An 18,825-nucleotide genomic window follows, 5' to 3' on the forward strand; every position below is an offset into this window, starting at 1 on the left:
CATTTATATTCCTGGTTTTTCAATTTATACTCAAATGTCTAGCATTTTCGAATAAAAGATTTTTATAACATTTACGAACTGAAAGTCCTCGATCAATTGAGTAATAATAAATCGACATATTTCTAATGAAATGCAACGTTTCGAATCTTCGGACCATTCAAATCCTTAAGCACCGTGGAAGCTGGGTTACTCAATGCTTGTAGCGCAGCGCGAGAAAGACATATCGGCACGCGAGATTGCCCGTAACTCCGGTGCGCAAGAAATAAAATTGGTCCCGGGGGCAACACAATAGGACGCGTGGAATCGCGGAAAGAAAATATAGGAGGGTAATTATTAGTCTAAGCTGCACGCGGGTCGTTACCCGAGAGCAATAAACTCGCTCGCAGCTAATGCACTGGTATAATTCTCCTCGCTCGCGAGGGACACGACTGATCCAACCGACAAAACCAACGATTCCTCGCGATATGGATATAATAACACCGACAAGAAACCTGTATTCGTCTAACAAATACCAACTCGTCGGCTGACACTTACTCACTTTTTATTATACTTAGCAAACGAACAACTTATTCTTTCATGCGCACTGTATATACCCATTTGGCAAGTTATATGTATCATATAACAATTGCCTCTGCTATTCTAATTTCTATTCTAACTCATCGTTTTTGCTAAAATCTGCGCTTACTAAATTATAATAACTGATGAAAAAATATTCGTCCAATACGAGATATTTGAATTAAAATCTGTGGACTAGTCTGTACTCCCAATAATGATTAAAATGGAAAATTATTGCCAGATAGTAGCGTGATGGTAGAAACACGTGTGGTATAGATGGTTGCAAATAATAAAGCAACCGCGCGGAGGTACACGGCTTGGTAATAAGTTCCTGGTTTACGGTTCATCGGCAGGTTATCCCGAGGCTGGATCGGCCTACCGTCCAACTGAAACCACCTACCGGACTCTAGCTCCTTTTTCTCTTCCCTTCTTCTCCTTCTTCTTCTTCTTCTTCTATTTCGTTTCGATCACCCTTTCACCGAGGGCGTGGTGCGCAATATACCGGTACAGTAATTACCACCCCGTGAAAGAATGTAAACCAACTGACACAACACGACCGATTAACTTGTACTTCATATGAAGAAATCTTTCAAGCTTACCAGTTCTTACCTCTTTGGAACAATTTTTAATTGTAATTTTAATTCATTGATTTTCAGTTGAAAAATATACGATTCAGAATTCAGAGATTTAACATATTAATAATTGATCTACTTTGAATTCTCGAAACTAGAATAGTTTTTAATTTAGAACTTAGGGGCTGGAACTACTTAGAATTATTGCAACTTTCTTGGAACCGGAAGTGTTAACAGAAAAGAGGAAACGGTCGTAGCTCTCTCGTTGAAAAAGAAGATGGAGTGGACGTCCGTGGCGCGATGGACTCGGGGAGAAAAAAGGGCAGCCGTAGGTGGTCACAGCGGGAAAGCAGTAAACCCGCGGCTCTCCAGTGGCCGTATTAATCATTCAGCGGACGGAAAGAGGAAAAGGGTTAGAGATTGCGAGGCGCGAGCGAAAGGTAGGCAGGCCCTCGCTTGAAATACGAGACGTTTCATTAAAGCCTATCCGTCGAAACCTGCGCTCGATAATTATCTGCTACCAATCGTTCCCTACCGACACAAAAAATCGAGGAGTTCCACTTTCTTTTATGGAACGATATAAATCTTTTCCAAATATTCAAGCTTTCCGAACGAGTCCCCATAGAATTTTTATCGGATTCATAATTACATTTCTCAGTGTGAATTATATTAGTGATTATGAGATGCAATTTCATCGGCCTTGATATTATGTTAGAAGGTCGGATGTCAGTAATCTTCCCGAGGGAAGACTGGTCTCGTTCCGCGGCTGCGGTTTTCCTATTACCGACGCAAAAACCCGAGCAAACAAACCGCGCACCCATGGTTAGGCATGGGATCGCGAGGCATCTAAACGATGAATTCTTCGCGCGTTTTTCACGGACCAATTATGTACTCTCTCAGCCAGGATCGAAACCAAATGACTGTCTCCACGAATTCTTTCCGATCAAATGAAAATCGATCTCTAATAATTTCAAATAGTTCTATAAAATACATATTAATTGCCAATTAATACAACATCAATAGATCATAGATCATAGATCCATTATTGAAATGTAATATCATGTCAGATAATTGAGCAACCAACAAATTGTCCTAATCGTTCTAAGTTAATCATTGAAATAATTCATGTTACATCATTAGAAATCATTAATGATCAAATGTTTGGCATTTTTATATGATTTATTACAGAACTCTTATTAATATCGTTAACTGATTTTACAACGACAAAAGTTTGAATTTTGTGAAATTCCACGGATGCATTACGGCGACGATTACGAGCGTGGGGCTCTAACACCTATTCCTGCATTCGCCAGAAAATCGCACCCTGTTCGCAGGCCGGAGGCACGCGGATGCGCGCCACATGTCCCGCATTCCGTCCTCCCTTTCCCTCCTTCTTCCTGCTCGCAATCCTGCGATCCTTTCTCCTCACCTTCTGTCCGTTCCCGGAACTATTAATTAGCCTCCGAGTTCGCCTCTCAAACGGCAACTCTTTTACTACTCCATCGAGTATTATTTTCGTTACGCAAACGGTACCCTCCACTAGAGTTTCTAACGGTTCCACCACGTGGATTTGTAGATGACTGATTATAATACAAAACGATAATTAAATTTCTATAATGATAATTTTTAGACTATCATGGAACTGTGTAACTTCGTTAATTAAAAGTATCAAGACGAAAGTGAAAGAATCGTCTCGCACGTGCACAGCCTGCAGCTCTGCGAGTAGTCTTGATACGCGTTCAAGAAGAAACTTGGAGGAAGGAACAGCAAGAGGGAGTGGGGAGAAGTATTTCTCGGGCAAATATAATATACGAGTACGCGAAGCCCCCGGGGAGTAACCGTCCACGATACCGAGACCATAATCTCGACGATGGTACCACACCCATGGGGGGTCGGACACCAGTGGACGTCGCATCAGGAGCATATAATATTCGCAGGAAAGAAACCTAACCGCGCCTTTTACTCGCACTGCATTCTGCACGTTAGCTTTTACTGTATTCAACAATTCTTTAGAATTTTTAAGGAGATCCAAATTAATACAGATATTTTATCATAAATTCTAATTAACAAGGTTCGAGGGTATTGCATTTGAAGATTAATTAAAATTCGATTATTCTATGTACTCTTTATGTTTATTGCAATTGTCATGTGTCCATAATTTCAATGAATAAAGATAAATCCAAAACTTGTATTATCCAATTTAATCGTTATAATCCTCAGAAAATTCTATACTCTTTGATATCGAGTTTAAACTAAATACATATCTATAAGTTCAAATATTGAACAAGGATGAATATGAAAAACTGAGAAAGTGTTGCACCCTATTTATCGACTGGTAAAAATTATGGGCCTCCCCGAATCTGAAGCACGGGCCCCTCCCCTTAATAAAATTGCTGCATGCCGATTAATCTAATTGCAAGATCGTAAGCAAAGGGAAGAGAAGGAACGGTTGTAGAACGTTAAGTGGGTTACCATGCGCGTTATCGATAGCCAAGCACGATCGACTTTCAAGGGAGGGTTCTCTCCTTCTCTTTTCTATCTCATTCTTGTGCAACGATACTGGTTCGACCGGATCGTAAGAAGGCTGAATGAAGAGGAGAGGATTTCTCGAGGTGGAGCGTGGCTGAAAAACGGGTAGAAAGAGGGCAGGCTCCCTTTATGCCGGTTGTGTTCGCCGAACAATGTCCATTCAATCGACATGAACTCTCTCTCTCTCTCTCTCTCTCTCTCTCTCTCTCTTTATTTCTCTGCAATAGAATGGGAGAATACGCGAAAAGCATTGATCTAATGCAAGCTTATGTAACAGCTCTTCATCTTTTCTTTTGTTGCATTAACATTTTTATTATATGGACTCAACGCTTTCATCATTCAAACCAAATATGATGCCTACATTCTTAAAATATGAAAGCTTATTCTATTAAAAATTGCGGTGTTTTAAGAGTACAATTTTTAAGTACTGATATTAATGTGAATAATAAAAAAAAACTTCTAATCTACAATCTCCCAGATTCTCAAGCTCCGGAAACATTTCTGAATGTTTCCTAATTCTTTTCTATCTGTAGGCCGGATGTCACTGATGGCCCGAGGACTCGGAGCGGATCAATGCCACTATTAATTTGTCTAAGCGAATGATAAATGCACCGAGAGACTTTTTTTCACCGTTGATCCTTTTATACTCGACTCGCTCTTTTTTCGGCAAGGGGAAAAAGGATTAATGGGCTTATAGCATGACACTGTCGTCCGATAAGATCGCGGTGCCCCGTTTTACCTGTCGGCTGCCGTGGAAGATCATATCTCGCGGAATCCGAATCGCATCGTGTATCTCGTCGAGTCTGCTGGTAAGACAGGCCCTTTATCGATTTTTGATCACGTCTGCCACTCCAACTGAGGGACTTAAATCCTCTATAGCCAGAACTACTCTTAATAACGAATTCCTACGTTTTACCACATACAATCGGATCGAGATTAAACCAACAGCTGTGATCTTAATTTTACACGCATAGTATTTCAGAAATTATTATTTTTAACTACTCGTACAGTCTTGTCCCCTACTCCGATAATTCTTTTAATTGTTTTTGAAATTTTTTGACCGGAGAGTGAGCGCGGAGATTAAAGAAGAGTGTAATAAGAGCTTTGAAATTGACTGCTCGAGACTCGTTCGTGTCTGTCGCGAGAAGAATTGCGATTTCACGGCTCACCTCGAAAGGAATTACCAGTAAAAAGCTAGCACACTGCAACGGGATACGAGACGTAACTTCAGAAGAAATTACAGAATGCACAGTGTATAAAATATCAAATAAATACTAAAAGTATTTAAGTAAAATGAAACAGTTATAAAGTTCAAGCAACTGTTTCGAGATTGCCTATCGGACTTTGAATAACGCCATAAATTAATGAACATTTTTAAGAAGGGTAGAGAAAAGGAGTACAGATCGCCGGCTGGCGCTTCATCCCTCCCGAGGGGTGATAGCAACAGCCGTGGATTCAGTTCAGGTTGGCAAGCTGGAAAATACGGACGAGCTGCTGCCTCCCGGATGCATAAATTCGATAAGACCAGTCGGTAGTGACGTAATTCGCTTCCTTCCGCGTTCGTGCGAGAAAATGCGCAACGTTCGCACCGGATCGTGCATTCTTTAATACAACCATCGAGTAATAATATATCCTCGGTAATTATCTGAATTGAAATCCATTTTATCTCTCCGAAACTGATTCATTCTCTTTCCGTTTCCTTCACTCGGACCTCCCGCGACGCGAAGAAAGCGAATTTCACGCCTGTAGCTGTCGAGCTATGGTAAAAAAAACACAACCTCGGTCATTACTGTCTCCATTAAGCGTCACCCAAGCCTGAAAGCTTCTCATCTTCGCGGAAGCCGAATCGCAAAAACCCGGAGTCGATTAATCCTAACTTAACCGATTGATCGCGGCCGATTTTAAGTTGTCCCGGTTCAAAAATCAGGGATCCCCGCTTTTGGGCAAAAAACCGGCGCCGCGAAACTGGTTCTCATTTAGTAGAGCGCAAAATTAAAAACTCACCGGTCGCTTGGACGGTTCCGGTCCTTGTCTGATGATCTCCAGGGGTGCTGGTATAGAGGGCCTGCCCAAGTACCAATCCTCCCGCGGATTGTAGTTGTCCAGGAGCTTCAGCAGGCGTGGCACGTTCACGTAATTATCGTCGTCGAAGTGGCAGAACCACCTGAAACACCGAACAGAGCCACTGAATTTATACGCCTCGTCTCTTGTTTCATACAACGTAAATTGCATACTTTAAGGATATTTTGGCAATACATCCTTAATGCATTCATAAGGAATTCAAATGAAACAGCAAAATATAGAAGAAAATAATTATACAAATATAAAAAATTTTTAAATGTACATAACAAGATATTTAAAAAATGTCATATATTTCTATTACTTATACAAGTTAAATATTTTGTTACTCATCTGTCATTATAGAAAATGAGTAATGCCATGATATTCATATCTACGCCCATCATAGAATATTAGATGTACTATTTATAGTAGCTCTTACAGCTGTTCGTAAAATCGGAACAGCTCGGTGAATTGTGCGTTTCAACGAGCACGAGCTACGATCGGTTATCGGTTCAATCTCGATGGCAGGTATCGAAAAGGTCAGCGGCTGACGTGTGCCGAGTTGAAAACCGGGCGTGGCGTTGTTCACGATTCGCGGATTAAAATCGTGATCCCGTGCTCGGGTCGCGACCCCCCCGTGTAAAAGCAATCGCCTTCGTGCGGACCACCGTATTACAAATGGTATAGGAAATTAAACTGGCTGGACGTCTATTGTATCTTCCTCCTATCTTCGATTTCTCCTAAGCCATTGTGCTATCCGCCTTTCGCAATAAAATTGAATATACGATATTTTTTGCGAAAATGTATAATAATCGAGGAAATAAATAAATTGAAATTCGTAATCTGTAAAAATCAGGTTCTGATCCAATATTTTCATAAATATATTCTGAAACTTAAATTAAATCTTTGGATTTCTCATGTCCATTAATACTTCTCATTCTCAATCATGAATGAATTTCTTATTTGATCATAAGAAAGCTTAATTGTATATTGTTACGAAAAAAAAGTCAAGTATATATCTTTATGGGAACTCGACGGGGAACAATTCCCACAAAAGTAGCAACCCTCTCTTTATTTCTCCACCCCCTATTTACACATTTGTAACGCAACGGCACGTGGCTGCACGTGTGACCGACCCCGTCGGGCTTTTAAAGGGCCAGTGACACGCGTCGTTAACACCAGGTTCCCACGAGTTCCAGGATCCATCTCCTGCACACTCTGATCGATAAACATACTGTTGTAGGGGGTTGCTCAGTCACCGAAACGAACTTCACGCACCGTGATCGCGACATCGACTTCCTCCAGGTGTAGACTCCTTTTTTGCAGCAAACTAACCGAGCTCAACGTTATTCGCAATAAAACATTCATGATATCAGTTTAAAAAGAGGATTTTCCAAGGTTTTTTAATAATAACAATAAATAAATAAAACACATGATATTTGATAGTATAGTAAGATCATTGAAATATATTTTTCAGAGAATTGTAAAAGGAATCGGTGCAGGTGTTGGTTCGTTTCTTTTCGCACCTCGAGTCGTTATTAAGAGTGAAAAAGTTGCCGATTCCTCTCGATCGGGCTTTCATGTATCAACCGGCTAATTGCGGTCATAAACGTCGTGAAAGTCCGGGACCGATCTTGTCCCGGTCGACAAAAAGCCGCGCCTCGCGTTAACCGATTGATTACCGTGAAACCCGTTCTCGCCTTCTTTCGAAATCGTCCAATTCGTCGCTTTCACGATGCACGATATGCAACCAAATAATTTGATAACCGCCGAATATCGAAGGTGGAAATATGCTGCCAGTATAAAATATTTATAATAATTCATTTCAGTAATTCATGACAAAAATTTACTACTTATTTATTATAAAATACTAACGCGTTCAAAGATGATTGTATTTTACATTGGAACTACTATTCTGTGTTCTGCGTCAGATTTGTATAAAGCTGCTTACTGCAGGTTTTCATTTCCCTATTCGTCTGAGGTCTTACGTTACTAATCTACCGACAGTAATATTATACGAACTTGACATTTATGAGAGCTACACTACTCGCTGCCGACGATACACAACCCGACAAATTGGCATCGAGGCTGGGGCAAGGACTTAATGAATCGTGGGTGTACCCGACTCTTTTTTAATTGCCGTGTAAAACGGGCAGAACAAACTTGACCGAATTACTCGTCGTGTGGAATCCGAGCGTGCGTGAATAAACGATACGGGAAGAATTCTTGCGGGCAGCCGTACTCGAGCAGGTACGATATCTCCGACTCTTGGGAAAGAGATTGGGAATTTTCATGAAACAAGTACCAAGATTTTTTTATGGATGCTTAAAAATCTCACGGGAGTGAACAAATTTATTTAAGAGAAATTCCGATAATAAATGTAGGTCAATGAACGTTACTAGTCATCGTACATGTCATACATACGTAGACTCCAATCTGGAGGATCATTTTGAATGATTAATTACGCGATTTCGCGCGCAGCAAACGGAACGAACGAGCGGAAGATTGATAGCGAGAGACAGATCAATTTTCACTCGGGCACGGTCGAAAAAAAGTAGGAGGTTCGATGTAGGACAGAATTTCTAATTAAAGCTCGCCGAGTAACGTGCTGCGAGTTTCGACACTTCGGGTCCTTTGATCCGCGCGGCAGTAAGAATCCGAAACGCCACGGTTAATTAAATACCGTGTTCTTGAACCGGGCGAGCCACCCTCTGAGCGGGTAATCCGTTCGGGAAACGATTAAGCGACTTTCACGACCGATCAGAAACCATTAAGAAATAAGAGAACCCGATTCGGTATCCGTCGGATCGGTATTCGACAATCGATCGATCTCCGACTTCATTAATAATAACCAGCCGATGGATATTAACGACCCGTGCTACGAAACTTGCTATCCCAATTATTTAATGATCCTGCAATAAGAACTACCAAACGAAAACTTGAACCAAGTGAAGCACTTCCAAATAGATTTCTTTTCCCTTCAGTCAATTACTTAACAACCCCACGAGATCTCAGCGGTTTTATGAATTTAATTTTCCTCAATAGTAGAAATAAGAACGAATGATAAACGTTAGCGTAATAATAAATACAAGTATTTCCCTATTCGTCTGAGGTCTTACGTTACTAATCTACCGACAGTAATATTATACGAACTTGACATTTATGAGAGCTACACTACTCGCTGCCGACGATACACAACCCGACAAATTGGCATCGAGGCTGGGGCAAGGACTTAATGAATCGTGGGTGTACCCGACTCTTTTTTAATTGCCGTGTAAAACGGGCAGAACAAACTTGACCGAATTACTCGTCGTGTGGAATCCGAGCGTGCGTGAATAAACGATACGGGAAGAATTCTTGCGGGCAGCCGTACTCGAGCAGGTACGATATCTCCGACTCTTGGGAAAGAGATTGGGAATTTTCATGAAACAAGTACCAAGATTTTTTTATGGATGCTTAAAAATCTCACGGGAGTGAACAAATTTATTTAAGAGAAATTCCGATAATAAATGTAGGTCAATGAACGTTACTAGTCATCGTACATGTCATACATACGTAGACTCCAATCTGGAGGATCATTTTGAATGATTAATTACGCGATTTCGCGCGCAGCAAACGGAACGAACGAGCGGAAGATTGATAGCGAGAGACAGATCAATTTTCACTCGGGCACGGTCGAAAAAAAGTAGGAGGTTCGATGTAGGACAGAATTTCTAATTAAAGCTCGCCGAGTAACGTGCTGCGAGTTTCGACACTTCGGGTCCTTTGATCCGCGCGGCAGTAAGAATCCGAAACGCCACGGTTAATTAAATACCGTGTTCTTGAACCGGGCGAGCCACCCTCTGAGCGGGTAATCCGTTCGGGAAACGATTAAGCGACTTTCACGACCGATCAGAAACCATTAAGAAATAAGAGAACCCGATTCGGTATCCGTCGGATCGGTATTCGACAATCGATCGATCTCCGACTTCATTAATAATAACCAGCCGATGGATATTAACGACCCGTGCTACGAAACTTGCTATCCCAATTATTTAATGATCCTGCAATAAGAACTACCAAACGAAAACTTGAACCAAGTGAAGCACTTCCAAATAGATTTCTTTTCCCTTCAGTCAATTACTTAACAACCCCACGAGATCTCAGCGGTTTTATGAATTTAATTTTCCTCAATAGTAGAAATAAGAACGAATGATAAACGTTAGCGTAATAATAAATACAAGAGGTCCATCCTTCAAAAGTTAAAGCCGGGAGCAAACGAGCTCAATTTCTGTACATATAAAAACGCAGGGACTTGGCACGTTTATTTCGTTCCGTCTGACGGCGTGTTCTAATATATATGCAGATTGCAGGTACAAGGCGTGGACGGATTTTACAAAGCCTGGGCCTGCAGTTTCGTCCAGACGCTGGTTAATGCATAACACTTAATACATAAATATCCCTGCGCGAAAGAGTAGGAGGCGCGGTTTAGCCGAGCAAATAGGTTTTATTTTTCGAATATGCCGGAACTTGGTTCTCTGACAAATTTCAAATTAGTCTCATCGCCGGTATAAATGATTCATGCGCTAGCGCGGTCCGCTGGTTAATACGTATGCAAATTGGCGGGAATTTCCACGGGAAGAGCTTCCGATGCTGTTTCCAGGGAGTGCGCAGTTTATTCGTGGTAACGAGATGTGTAGTGGATAGAATGATCCGCGAGAGATACGTGGAGGAATTCACGCGTGCGTGGGTTGCCTGATTGTTGGCGGGATTGATACCAGCCAGAAATTTGATACAGCAGAACCTGAACGCCGACACGAAAACGAATTCAAGAATCGGATGAATTAAAAAACACAAATAATTAGGATTTTTCTTGTCAATAAACTGCATATGGATTTACAAAACAATTATATAAATGCTGCATATACGTATAAAATATTAATTATTACCATTCTGTTTTAACTTCTCACTATACAAATTTTATGTCACATATAAGAATTCGAAGTTGGTTAATCGCGTTTCGAATTCCAACGATGATTCAGGTGTTTGATATTTACAAATGATACGCGTAATCAATTTGAAACTGATATAAGGAATTGGACACTGCAATTCGAATCGCAATTCGAGGGCAAGGAATGCCTGTGCACAGGTTTAGAGCTCCAAGCATTAGCTAGTAGCGATGAAGAAACGAAAGAGACGAAGAGAATCGAGGGAAAAATCTAGACGTATCTTATCCTTTGCAAAGTGGCCGACATCGAAACGCAATCGCGTTTCCCAGAAGTCGGCTGACAGGGAGCATAAACGGGTGTAGTACTCGGGTATACTACGATAGGTGAAATAAAATCTCTCTAACGAACAGTTCCGCTGTGCCATTACCGCTACCGGGTGGCCACGACTGTACCTGCGGCCACTAGCATCGTTAATACACCTGAATTCCAGCTTAATGGCCTACTATACCGATTCGAAACGCTTCGTATACGCGAGCACGATCGTATCTTCCGCGCCTCCATTGACAATATGCTTCTTCAACCAATTCCCCCCTAGGTTTATGAGCCAGTAGTTCAGAGTTTGTACTGCAAAGTGTTTTTGATCGATGAAGTAATAGAGAACTCTTAATAGATGATATAGGAACAATGGTTTTATGCATTTTCAACAAGGGAACCTTCTCTACAATATATTCATATTGATATTTAAACGATGAAACAAATTCTTATTATATCTAGAATGACTAGAATTAATTTCCTCGCAAATACATTGTTTTGCATAAAAATTCACGGTGTAAGATCTTGTTAGTTCGTAAGATGAAAAATTCTTCGCGTGAACGTCAACGACCGAAAATTGCAACCGCGAAGCTGGACGACCGAAAAAGAAAGGGTAGAAGAAGAAGAGGAACGATCGGTAATTTTCTGTAGTCGCAATCTCACCTGTTGCGCCGCGAATTCGATCGGCCGGGCCCCGACTCGATTTGTAAAGGTAACGAGCCGTCTCGAATCAACCCCGCTGTCTTTTATTGCTACCGATTTCTCTCCGAAACTTGCTCCAAACTCGCTGCTCTCGACTGAAATTACTTGCCACTCTGCGATTTTCAAACGTGATTCGCGGGATGCTAATTTGAATATTCAAATTCGGAGTAAGTACTCCTTCTCAATCAGGATTCAGCCAGAATGGTTATAATCAGAAACCGTGTTTTAATCCGATTTGGGTATATTAAAGATACAATATTATTCTGAATCCACCGTAAATTTCAGCTATTTATTAATAATAGTTTCCGAAATACATTTTTAATATTGTAATGAAACTGCAAAGGTGATTGAATTTTTTCTCAAAAACCAGCAATGGAATTATCTCTTTTCTGTTTATTCACTTCATTAGATTTTAGCATCGTATCCAAAAACCAGCAATGGTTTTCTAATCTAATGAAGCGAATAAACAGAAAAGAGATAATTCCATTGCTGGTTTTTGAGAAAGAATTCAATCACCTTTATTATTTTAATACGATGCTAAAAACCATTGCTGGTTTTTGGATACGGTGCTAAAAATCTAATGAAACGAATAAACAGAAAAGAGATAATTGTAAATTATTTATAGAACTGGCTGGAAAATCGACTTTTAAGATTCTTGAGATCTCGAGGAATTCTTCGGGACAATTAGTATCACTAGCGAGGAAGGAAAGAAGAGGAAAGGGAGACCCCTGAAGGCACGGGCAACATCTTGCAGACGGCGGCCGATTAGTCACCCGATACAGGTGCGGCCAGGTGAGACCGGAAGCATCGTTTTATCGGCAGAATCGTGACAAACCAGATACCGGTTGTCGTCGATTTCCTCTCTGCCAACTCGCTTCCTCCTCCCGTTTCTTTTCGAAACCTCTCCTCGTCATTAATTTTGTAAACCATATTTAAAGTGATTTTGCATCACGCGATCGTGAGTCGTACATCCGACATTAAATACACTTATCGTAACGAACAATGAGTATAATGCAAACCGAATACAAAACTAATTATCCGAATACATGATCCATTATAAGAACGAATGCAATTATTGTCTGGAACATTTGCATACGAATAATAATAGATAAAAAAAAAAAAACATCGGGCAACCACCCCCGTGAAATTCTGAAAAGTGTGCGCACCTCGGGCGTTGTTTGTCAAATAAAACGAGCGTTAAAGAGCAGGTCAGAGATTTCGGAAAGAAATCGACGGAAGAACTACTGCCCGAGCTGGCAGGCGCCTAACCCCGGTACCAAAGGTAACGTGCCAGCGTAACTAAATCGTTCGATCGGCACGATCCGTGCACGTGTAACCCCGGGGCCCGACGGGGAAATTATTGATTATTAAATTGGGGGCCCGAAACGGCGTAACCGAGGCTGATGCACCTTCTGAACCGGTTACCTCGATGGGAAATAATATCCAAGAAGATAGTGAAAAGGATTTTTATAACTCGAGATGAAACTTTGATTTTACAATTAAGATCCTTGGAGAAAAAAACTTGTAGATAAAATGTATAGATTTTTTATGAATCAAAGTCCTTCAAGGGGAGACACTATCTGAAACAAGACCAGAAGTTGTACATAAAATCTCGACTTCCGAGAACGGGAAACTTGATTGAACGTTTAAAATTTTGGAAAGGCTCTTCCACTCGAGAAACGAGGCAAACATTTTTCAGGAGCTAAGTGGCTGGATAACAAGACCGTGGCGATGTACGAATGATTTGTTCGTCTGGCCAAACTACTCTCAGCTTTCGGAGTACTTGAAAATAAGATAGATACAAACACGCCTGAACTTTCTACAGTAGACTACTGAAAAATGGCCAAACGGAAGTTCCTCGCTTATTGTCCGGCTTCCACTTTACCGAGTGCCACTTTAAGGACTTCTTGAACAGATAGGGAGAAGTACAAAAGTAACAAATCAAAACAGCATCATGGTTATTCTTATATGAAGGAAATGTTGTCTATAGAGTTTCTCTAAAGAAAATGGAGCAGTAAGAAGAGGTCCTGGACACCCGATACACACAATAAGGCCAGACGTAACAGCCACAAGATTTTCTTTCTCCTCGAACCCGAGGGATATTTTGTTACGCGGATACGATTGCGTCTCGATCGGAACACCGTTTTATTCTGTCATTTTATTACACTGAACGTCCTTCGAAGTCGACCACGCCTTACTTTCATTTTTCAGGGAACATGTTCCAAGCAATTTTCAAAGAGCAAACTTTCTTCTTTTCGCATTCGTAACAAACAACTATTTTATACCAAAATACTAAATTTCAGATTCTCTGCATTTATAGACAAATTGTATCTATAAAATATCAAAGATAATGTTCAAGTATGTGTATACAGAGTATCAAAAGTGAAACACATTTTATGTTCAAAAGATAAAAGAAGTTACAAAAGATTTAGTCTTCAGTTTTATTTTACATAAAATTTTGCAGCCCTTACCGAAAAATCTTGAACGAAAATATTCTGCTTTATACCGAAATATAACACGTAAAGTGTCATTAAAATAGGAGCACTTTCGCTGAGGATGTTCCTGCAAAGATTCCGTAAAGGGGATGGAAATCCCAGCTGGGAGTTGCTTAGGGGACAGGTGCGCCAAGTTCCGGGACTCATAACGAGAGTTTCTCGTAAGCCAACGTAAGAGTTCGAATTGGCGATGGATAGGAGAGGAGAAGAGAGAATAGTTTGGTCTAGCAGGGCGAGTTATCGCTGCAACTTAGTTGCCAAAGACAACGAACAGCTTCCGAACTTTGAAACTTCCGAAGAACATTCAAGTGTACACTGCCCCTTAAAAGTATCTGGACTCTCGCTATTTTCTCTGATACGTGTACGATAGGAAATAATATTTACTGCCAAGTTCTGTTCAACATGAATATTTAATATAATATTGATGGTGATTTAATTATTGTGACGTTGTGATAAAACTGAATAAAATTAGTCATTTTCTTACAATGAGGGAAGTGTCCAGGTACTTTTGAGGGGCAATGTATGTCACATCGGGGTGTTTACGTGAAGCATGGCGGAGGGTAAACGGAAACCAGGAACGGATCCATCAATAATAGAGAGGTCGCGTGAAATCGACCCGACTCGCCTTGATTCAATTTGAGAGATCATTAATTAAGTACCATTTTGCTTTGCCATATAAATTGCGCTACGAGCCTGAGTTATTATACTCGTAATTAAGTCTGGCTACTCTTAATTGCAACTGAAATTGTTGTGCTTCTTTTAACTGAGTACGTGATATATAATACAGATTGCAAGTGTACAGGTTGAAACTTGCAACGTGAATTTAAAACGAAATAAAAATACGACTTTATAATGAAGGATATAAAATAGAAGACTTACAGAAAAATGATCGTATCACTGGTTCTGCTTAGCTTACAAAATACTACATTTGCTAATTTTATAGCTAAACCACTCAAGAGAAATTACTAAGAAATTACTAAAAGAGATTTCAAAAGGATCAGATTCACAAGGGTTTAATTTTCTTAATTGAATTTAAATGATTGGGAAAGGTATAGAAGATGAATACGAGAAACGATGAAGAGAGTGGGAGGAAGATTTTTTGGGGAGCGCGCGATTTCTCCTCGAGAAGAGCGTCTTGCGGTAGAGCGGGACGGACTTGGAAGGCAATTTCTGTTATCAATGTAATATTCTGCACCGAGAGGCCCCGGAAATGGCTCGTTGACTCTCGCCGCGCCGCTCATTGCTACATCCGGCACGATGCTTGCCGGTACACAATATAACTTGATACACTCGAAAGTGGAACAAAAGAGTTCCACGGAATGCCTCGTCTGGCTCACGTGTCCCGTTCCGGCTACCGGACGACTACACCCTTTCGCAATTATCAACCCCTTCGTTTCGACTTTCACGTTCATTCGTTTTCAACAAACAGCGAATATTTATGCAAAATAAAATTCAGCTTTTGATACTGAAGAAATCATAGATAAAAATAAAGATCCTTTTTTTTTTAGATGTAACTCAAATCATTATAATACTGACAGATAAGCGGCGAGTACAACGGAGTTCCAAGAACTCGATCGATGCGATCTCGCGAATTCATCGGACGTCATGTCGTCGATACTGAATGGAATCATTCATGCGAGGACACGTACGTGTTTCCCCTCACTGTGCCTCCAGATACGAGAATGGGGTAAAAAACGGTCGAGTATCCGGCGAGGACCGATCAGACCGCCCCTCCACCTTATCAAGGATTCGAGAATACTTTTTGTATCACTGGTCCCTGAACTCGAGCACAAGTCAACCCCTTGCGTCGTTACATATTTCTATATTCCACCTCAGCAATTTATTACTCTCAGCGTATATCAAATTTTTCTTTCCATTGATGCAAACAATAAATTCCATTTCCTCCATTCGTTCCCATGATTATTTAATTTATAAATTGATGCACCAACATAACTTCAGAGATATCCATTCCAGAAATCAACTTAATTGCAGCTTAAGAATTTGATTCATCGCTGCAACTTCCTCTTCGAACGCATGCTAATCATTTGAAATGTTTAGACGGTCATGAATTAATAGAAATGAAAAAAGCTTAACAATTTCACGGTTGAGGCCTCTTCGCGTCGTCGTTCAGATCTGTTCTAGCAGCTGCACACAACTTAGGCTTTAAACCGCGCGGCGACCGTAAACCGGGCAACTATTCGACGCTGATAGCGCTACGATTTGTTTATGGAGCGGAGCGGTTTCGCAAGCGTTGCGACACGGAGCGGGAAAGCGATACATAACCGGGCGAATGGGTGAAGCGCGGTTTACGAGCGGCGCGAGGTAGATGGTCTGTAACGCTGAATTCTGAGATACATTCGAACGTGGAATTAGTAAGCAAGTACATACTTGGAATTTCTCAACGACTGAGTAGAACGGTGATAAACTCATTTTTGCATAATCGTCGCAATCTACGATTGGACGATCCGTTCTCAATTCCCTTTACCAAGTTTGCATTTTATAAAATAATGAGAATAAACTTTTATCGCTAATATTTTGTACAGATGCTTCAACGATAATAAATACCAAAAAACCTGAATATTATTAATGATATAAATGGATTACACATCTCGTCTTACCGCAGGCAAGAATTCAAGCTTTTATTCAGAGTTCCATGTTAAGAATAGTTTCAATTAAAATTAGCAAACACATCAAATGTTATTCTATATGAAATGTCTGTTGTTTGGTCTCATTAGAAAAATATAATTTGCATTTTACTTATACTTTAAGATTTGATTGATTAAATGCATTCTTATATTTTAACAACATAATTATTACAGGAAACGTACTATCAATATCAATTAGTACATGAAACGTTATACTTTAATGCAATGTATCAATTACTGTCGTCTATACCTACTCGATTTTCTGTCGGTTTCGCAAACCGTTGAACATTGAACACCGAGCGAATTCGTCAGGGCGGTTTCGCAGAAAATAAATCAAAGGATCCAACGGGGGCTCGCGTGATCTTTGTGAACGTGGAAAAAGGAGCAAGCGGAGGACGAAAAAGAATCGAAAGAAAAGGAGTAAAACAAACGGTCCGGCGGTAAGAGGGAGCCGGGGGGGAAGGGAGGGTGCATTGAAACGCGTCATTCGATCTCGAAGCCGGGATCAGGTGCAAACCAGTTTCGGTGCATATAAGAGGAGCACACGGAACCTGCGTGCATCGGATCTGCAAATGGCGACACGCACTCGCGCCGTTTCTGAACAAGTGCAGCCCCCGGCGTCGGGTGACATCAAGCCTCGTACACAATTTTTCAAAACGTCATTATCCCATTTCCGTTTTACGAAACGATATAATATAAATGAACGGCATACACTCTTTGGAAGAATAATTCTATAGACACAGAATTTAATTTGAAAGAAAGATTTGGAGATATCAAAGACGATCTAGCTGTATTAGCAATTGAGATTTACACTTTTAGTCTGGCAATTCAACAAGAAAATAAATATGTAGAGCATGTCAGATTAATTTTGAAGGGAGTACATAACAATTTTTGCAAATGCAATTCTACAAGATTTGTACACGAGGAAGGTTTGTAAACGCACTGCGGTAGCAATTGAGATTTAGACAGTCTCCAATTGGTCTCTAAGCTCGTGTTTCTTTGACAATTTAAGAGAACGAAGAATATGTAGGGCACGTCGCATTAATTTTGACACGGTTACGCAACGATCGATTCTAGCAGCGAGAGAGGCTCACTCGCCAGCGCAACGGACCAGCGTCATCTAAATCAATTGGCCACGATCATCACTCGGGTCAAATCGATTAAACGATCGATCATCTAACTCCGTGCGTCATTCGTAATGCTCCTCATAAACCAGTTTACAAATTGAAATTTTCGATAAACACGCAACACCCTCTAACACTGCTACTACTTCTGGTAAAACATTTTTGAACAATAAGTAATATTAAATACCGAATAAGAATTTATAAAACAATAAACTGTTTTCTTATTTTTATCTTTCATTATTTTGAACACTGAAACTATATTTAATTTATTTGTTAAATTATTACACACTACGTATCATATTTCACCAAAAACTTCTTATCAGGAGTAGTACTGATGGACTGCAAGTATACTGATAGCGCAAAAACGTTTCGGGATGTCAGTGTTACAATCTAATAGGACAGTTTCCCAACGCGTCCTGGCAAAACTCGAGGAAGGATATCCTGCGTGCAATTACGTTGGAAGGAAAAAACCTGCTCCGCTCCTGGACACGAGGTGAACTCGGAACGGTGAACGGCTCGCGTGACTTACTATTATACATATAGTCAGGGAGGTTGCCAGTAATGCCGCATAATAAGCGTTTAGGGACCGAGGGCCGGACCTCCCCTTCTCACCGCTTTCCTCCCCTCGCTGGGTCCGTCGTTCCTGTCGACGGTCAGCGACGTTAACGATCGTGTTCCCATTAAACATCGATCATCGCCAGAGGTTCTACAACCCCGTGCAGGCAAACTTTCCACTGATAAAATAGACTGTAGCTAATCGAACGTTAAGAAATTTACGAGGAGTGGATTAACTAAGATTCTGATATTGTTTCTCTTATAAAAAGACATCGAATTCTAATTGTAGGATATATATAATTTAATTAATTAATGATAGAATAAGATATTAATTTAGCAATTGTGTC

At 40.6% G+C, this 18,825-nt stretch overlaps 1 protein-coding gene across 1 annotated transcript in view; it reads right to left on the bottom strand.

Annotated features, from left to right (window-relative positions):
* The window catches only part of fng (Fringe glycosyltransferase), a 53,924-nt gene that overhangs the window by 20,874 nt on the left and 14,225 nt on the right, over positions 1-18,825 (bottom strand). The window contains exon 5 of the mRNA XM_018022944.2: positions 5,661-5,820. Within this exon, the coding sequence (XP_017878433.1) occupies positions 5,661-5,820 (160 nt within the window). The remainder of the gene's footprint in view (positions 1-5,660; positions 5,821-18,825) is intronic.

This window comes from Ceratina calcarata, unplaced genomic scaffold (genome assembly GCF_001652005.2).
Source record: "Ceratina calcarata isolate Rehan_Ccalc_2016 unplaced genomic scaffold, ASM165200v1 scaffold297.2, whole genome shotgun sequence".
Taxonomy (NCBI): Eukaryota; Metazoa; Arthropoda; class Insecta; order Hymenoptera; family Apidae; genus Ceratina; species Ceratina calcarata.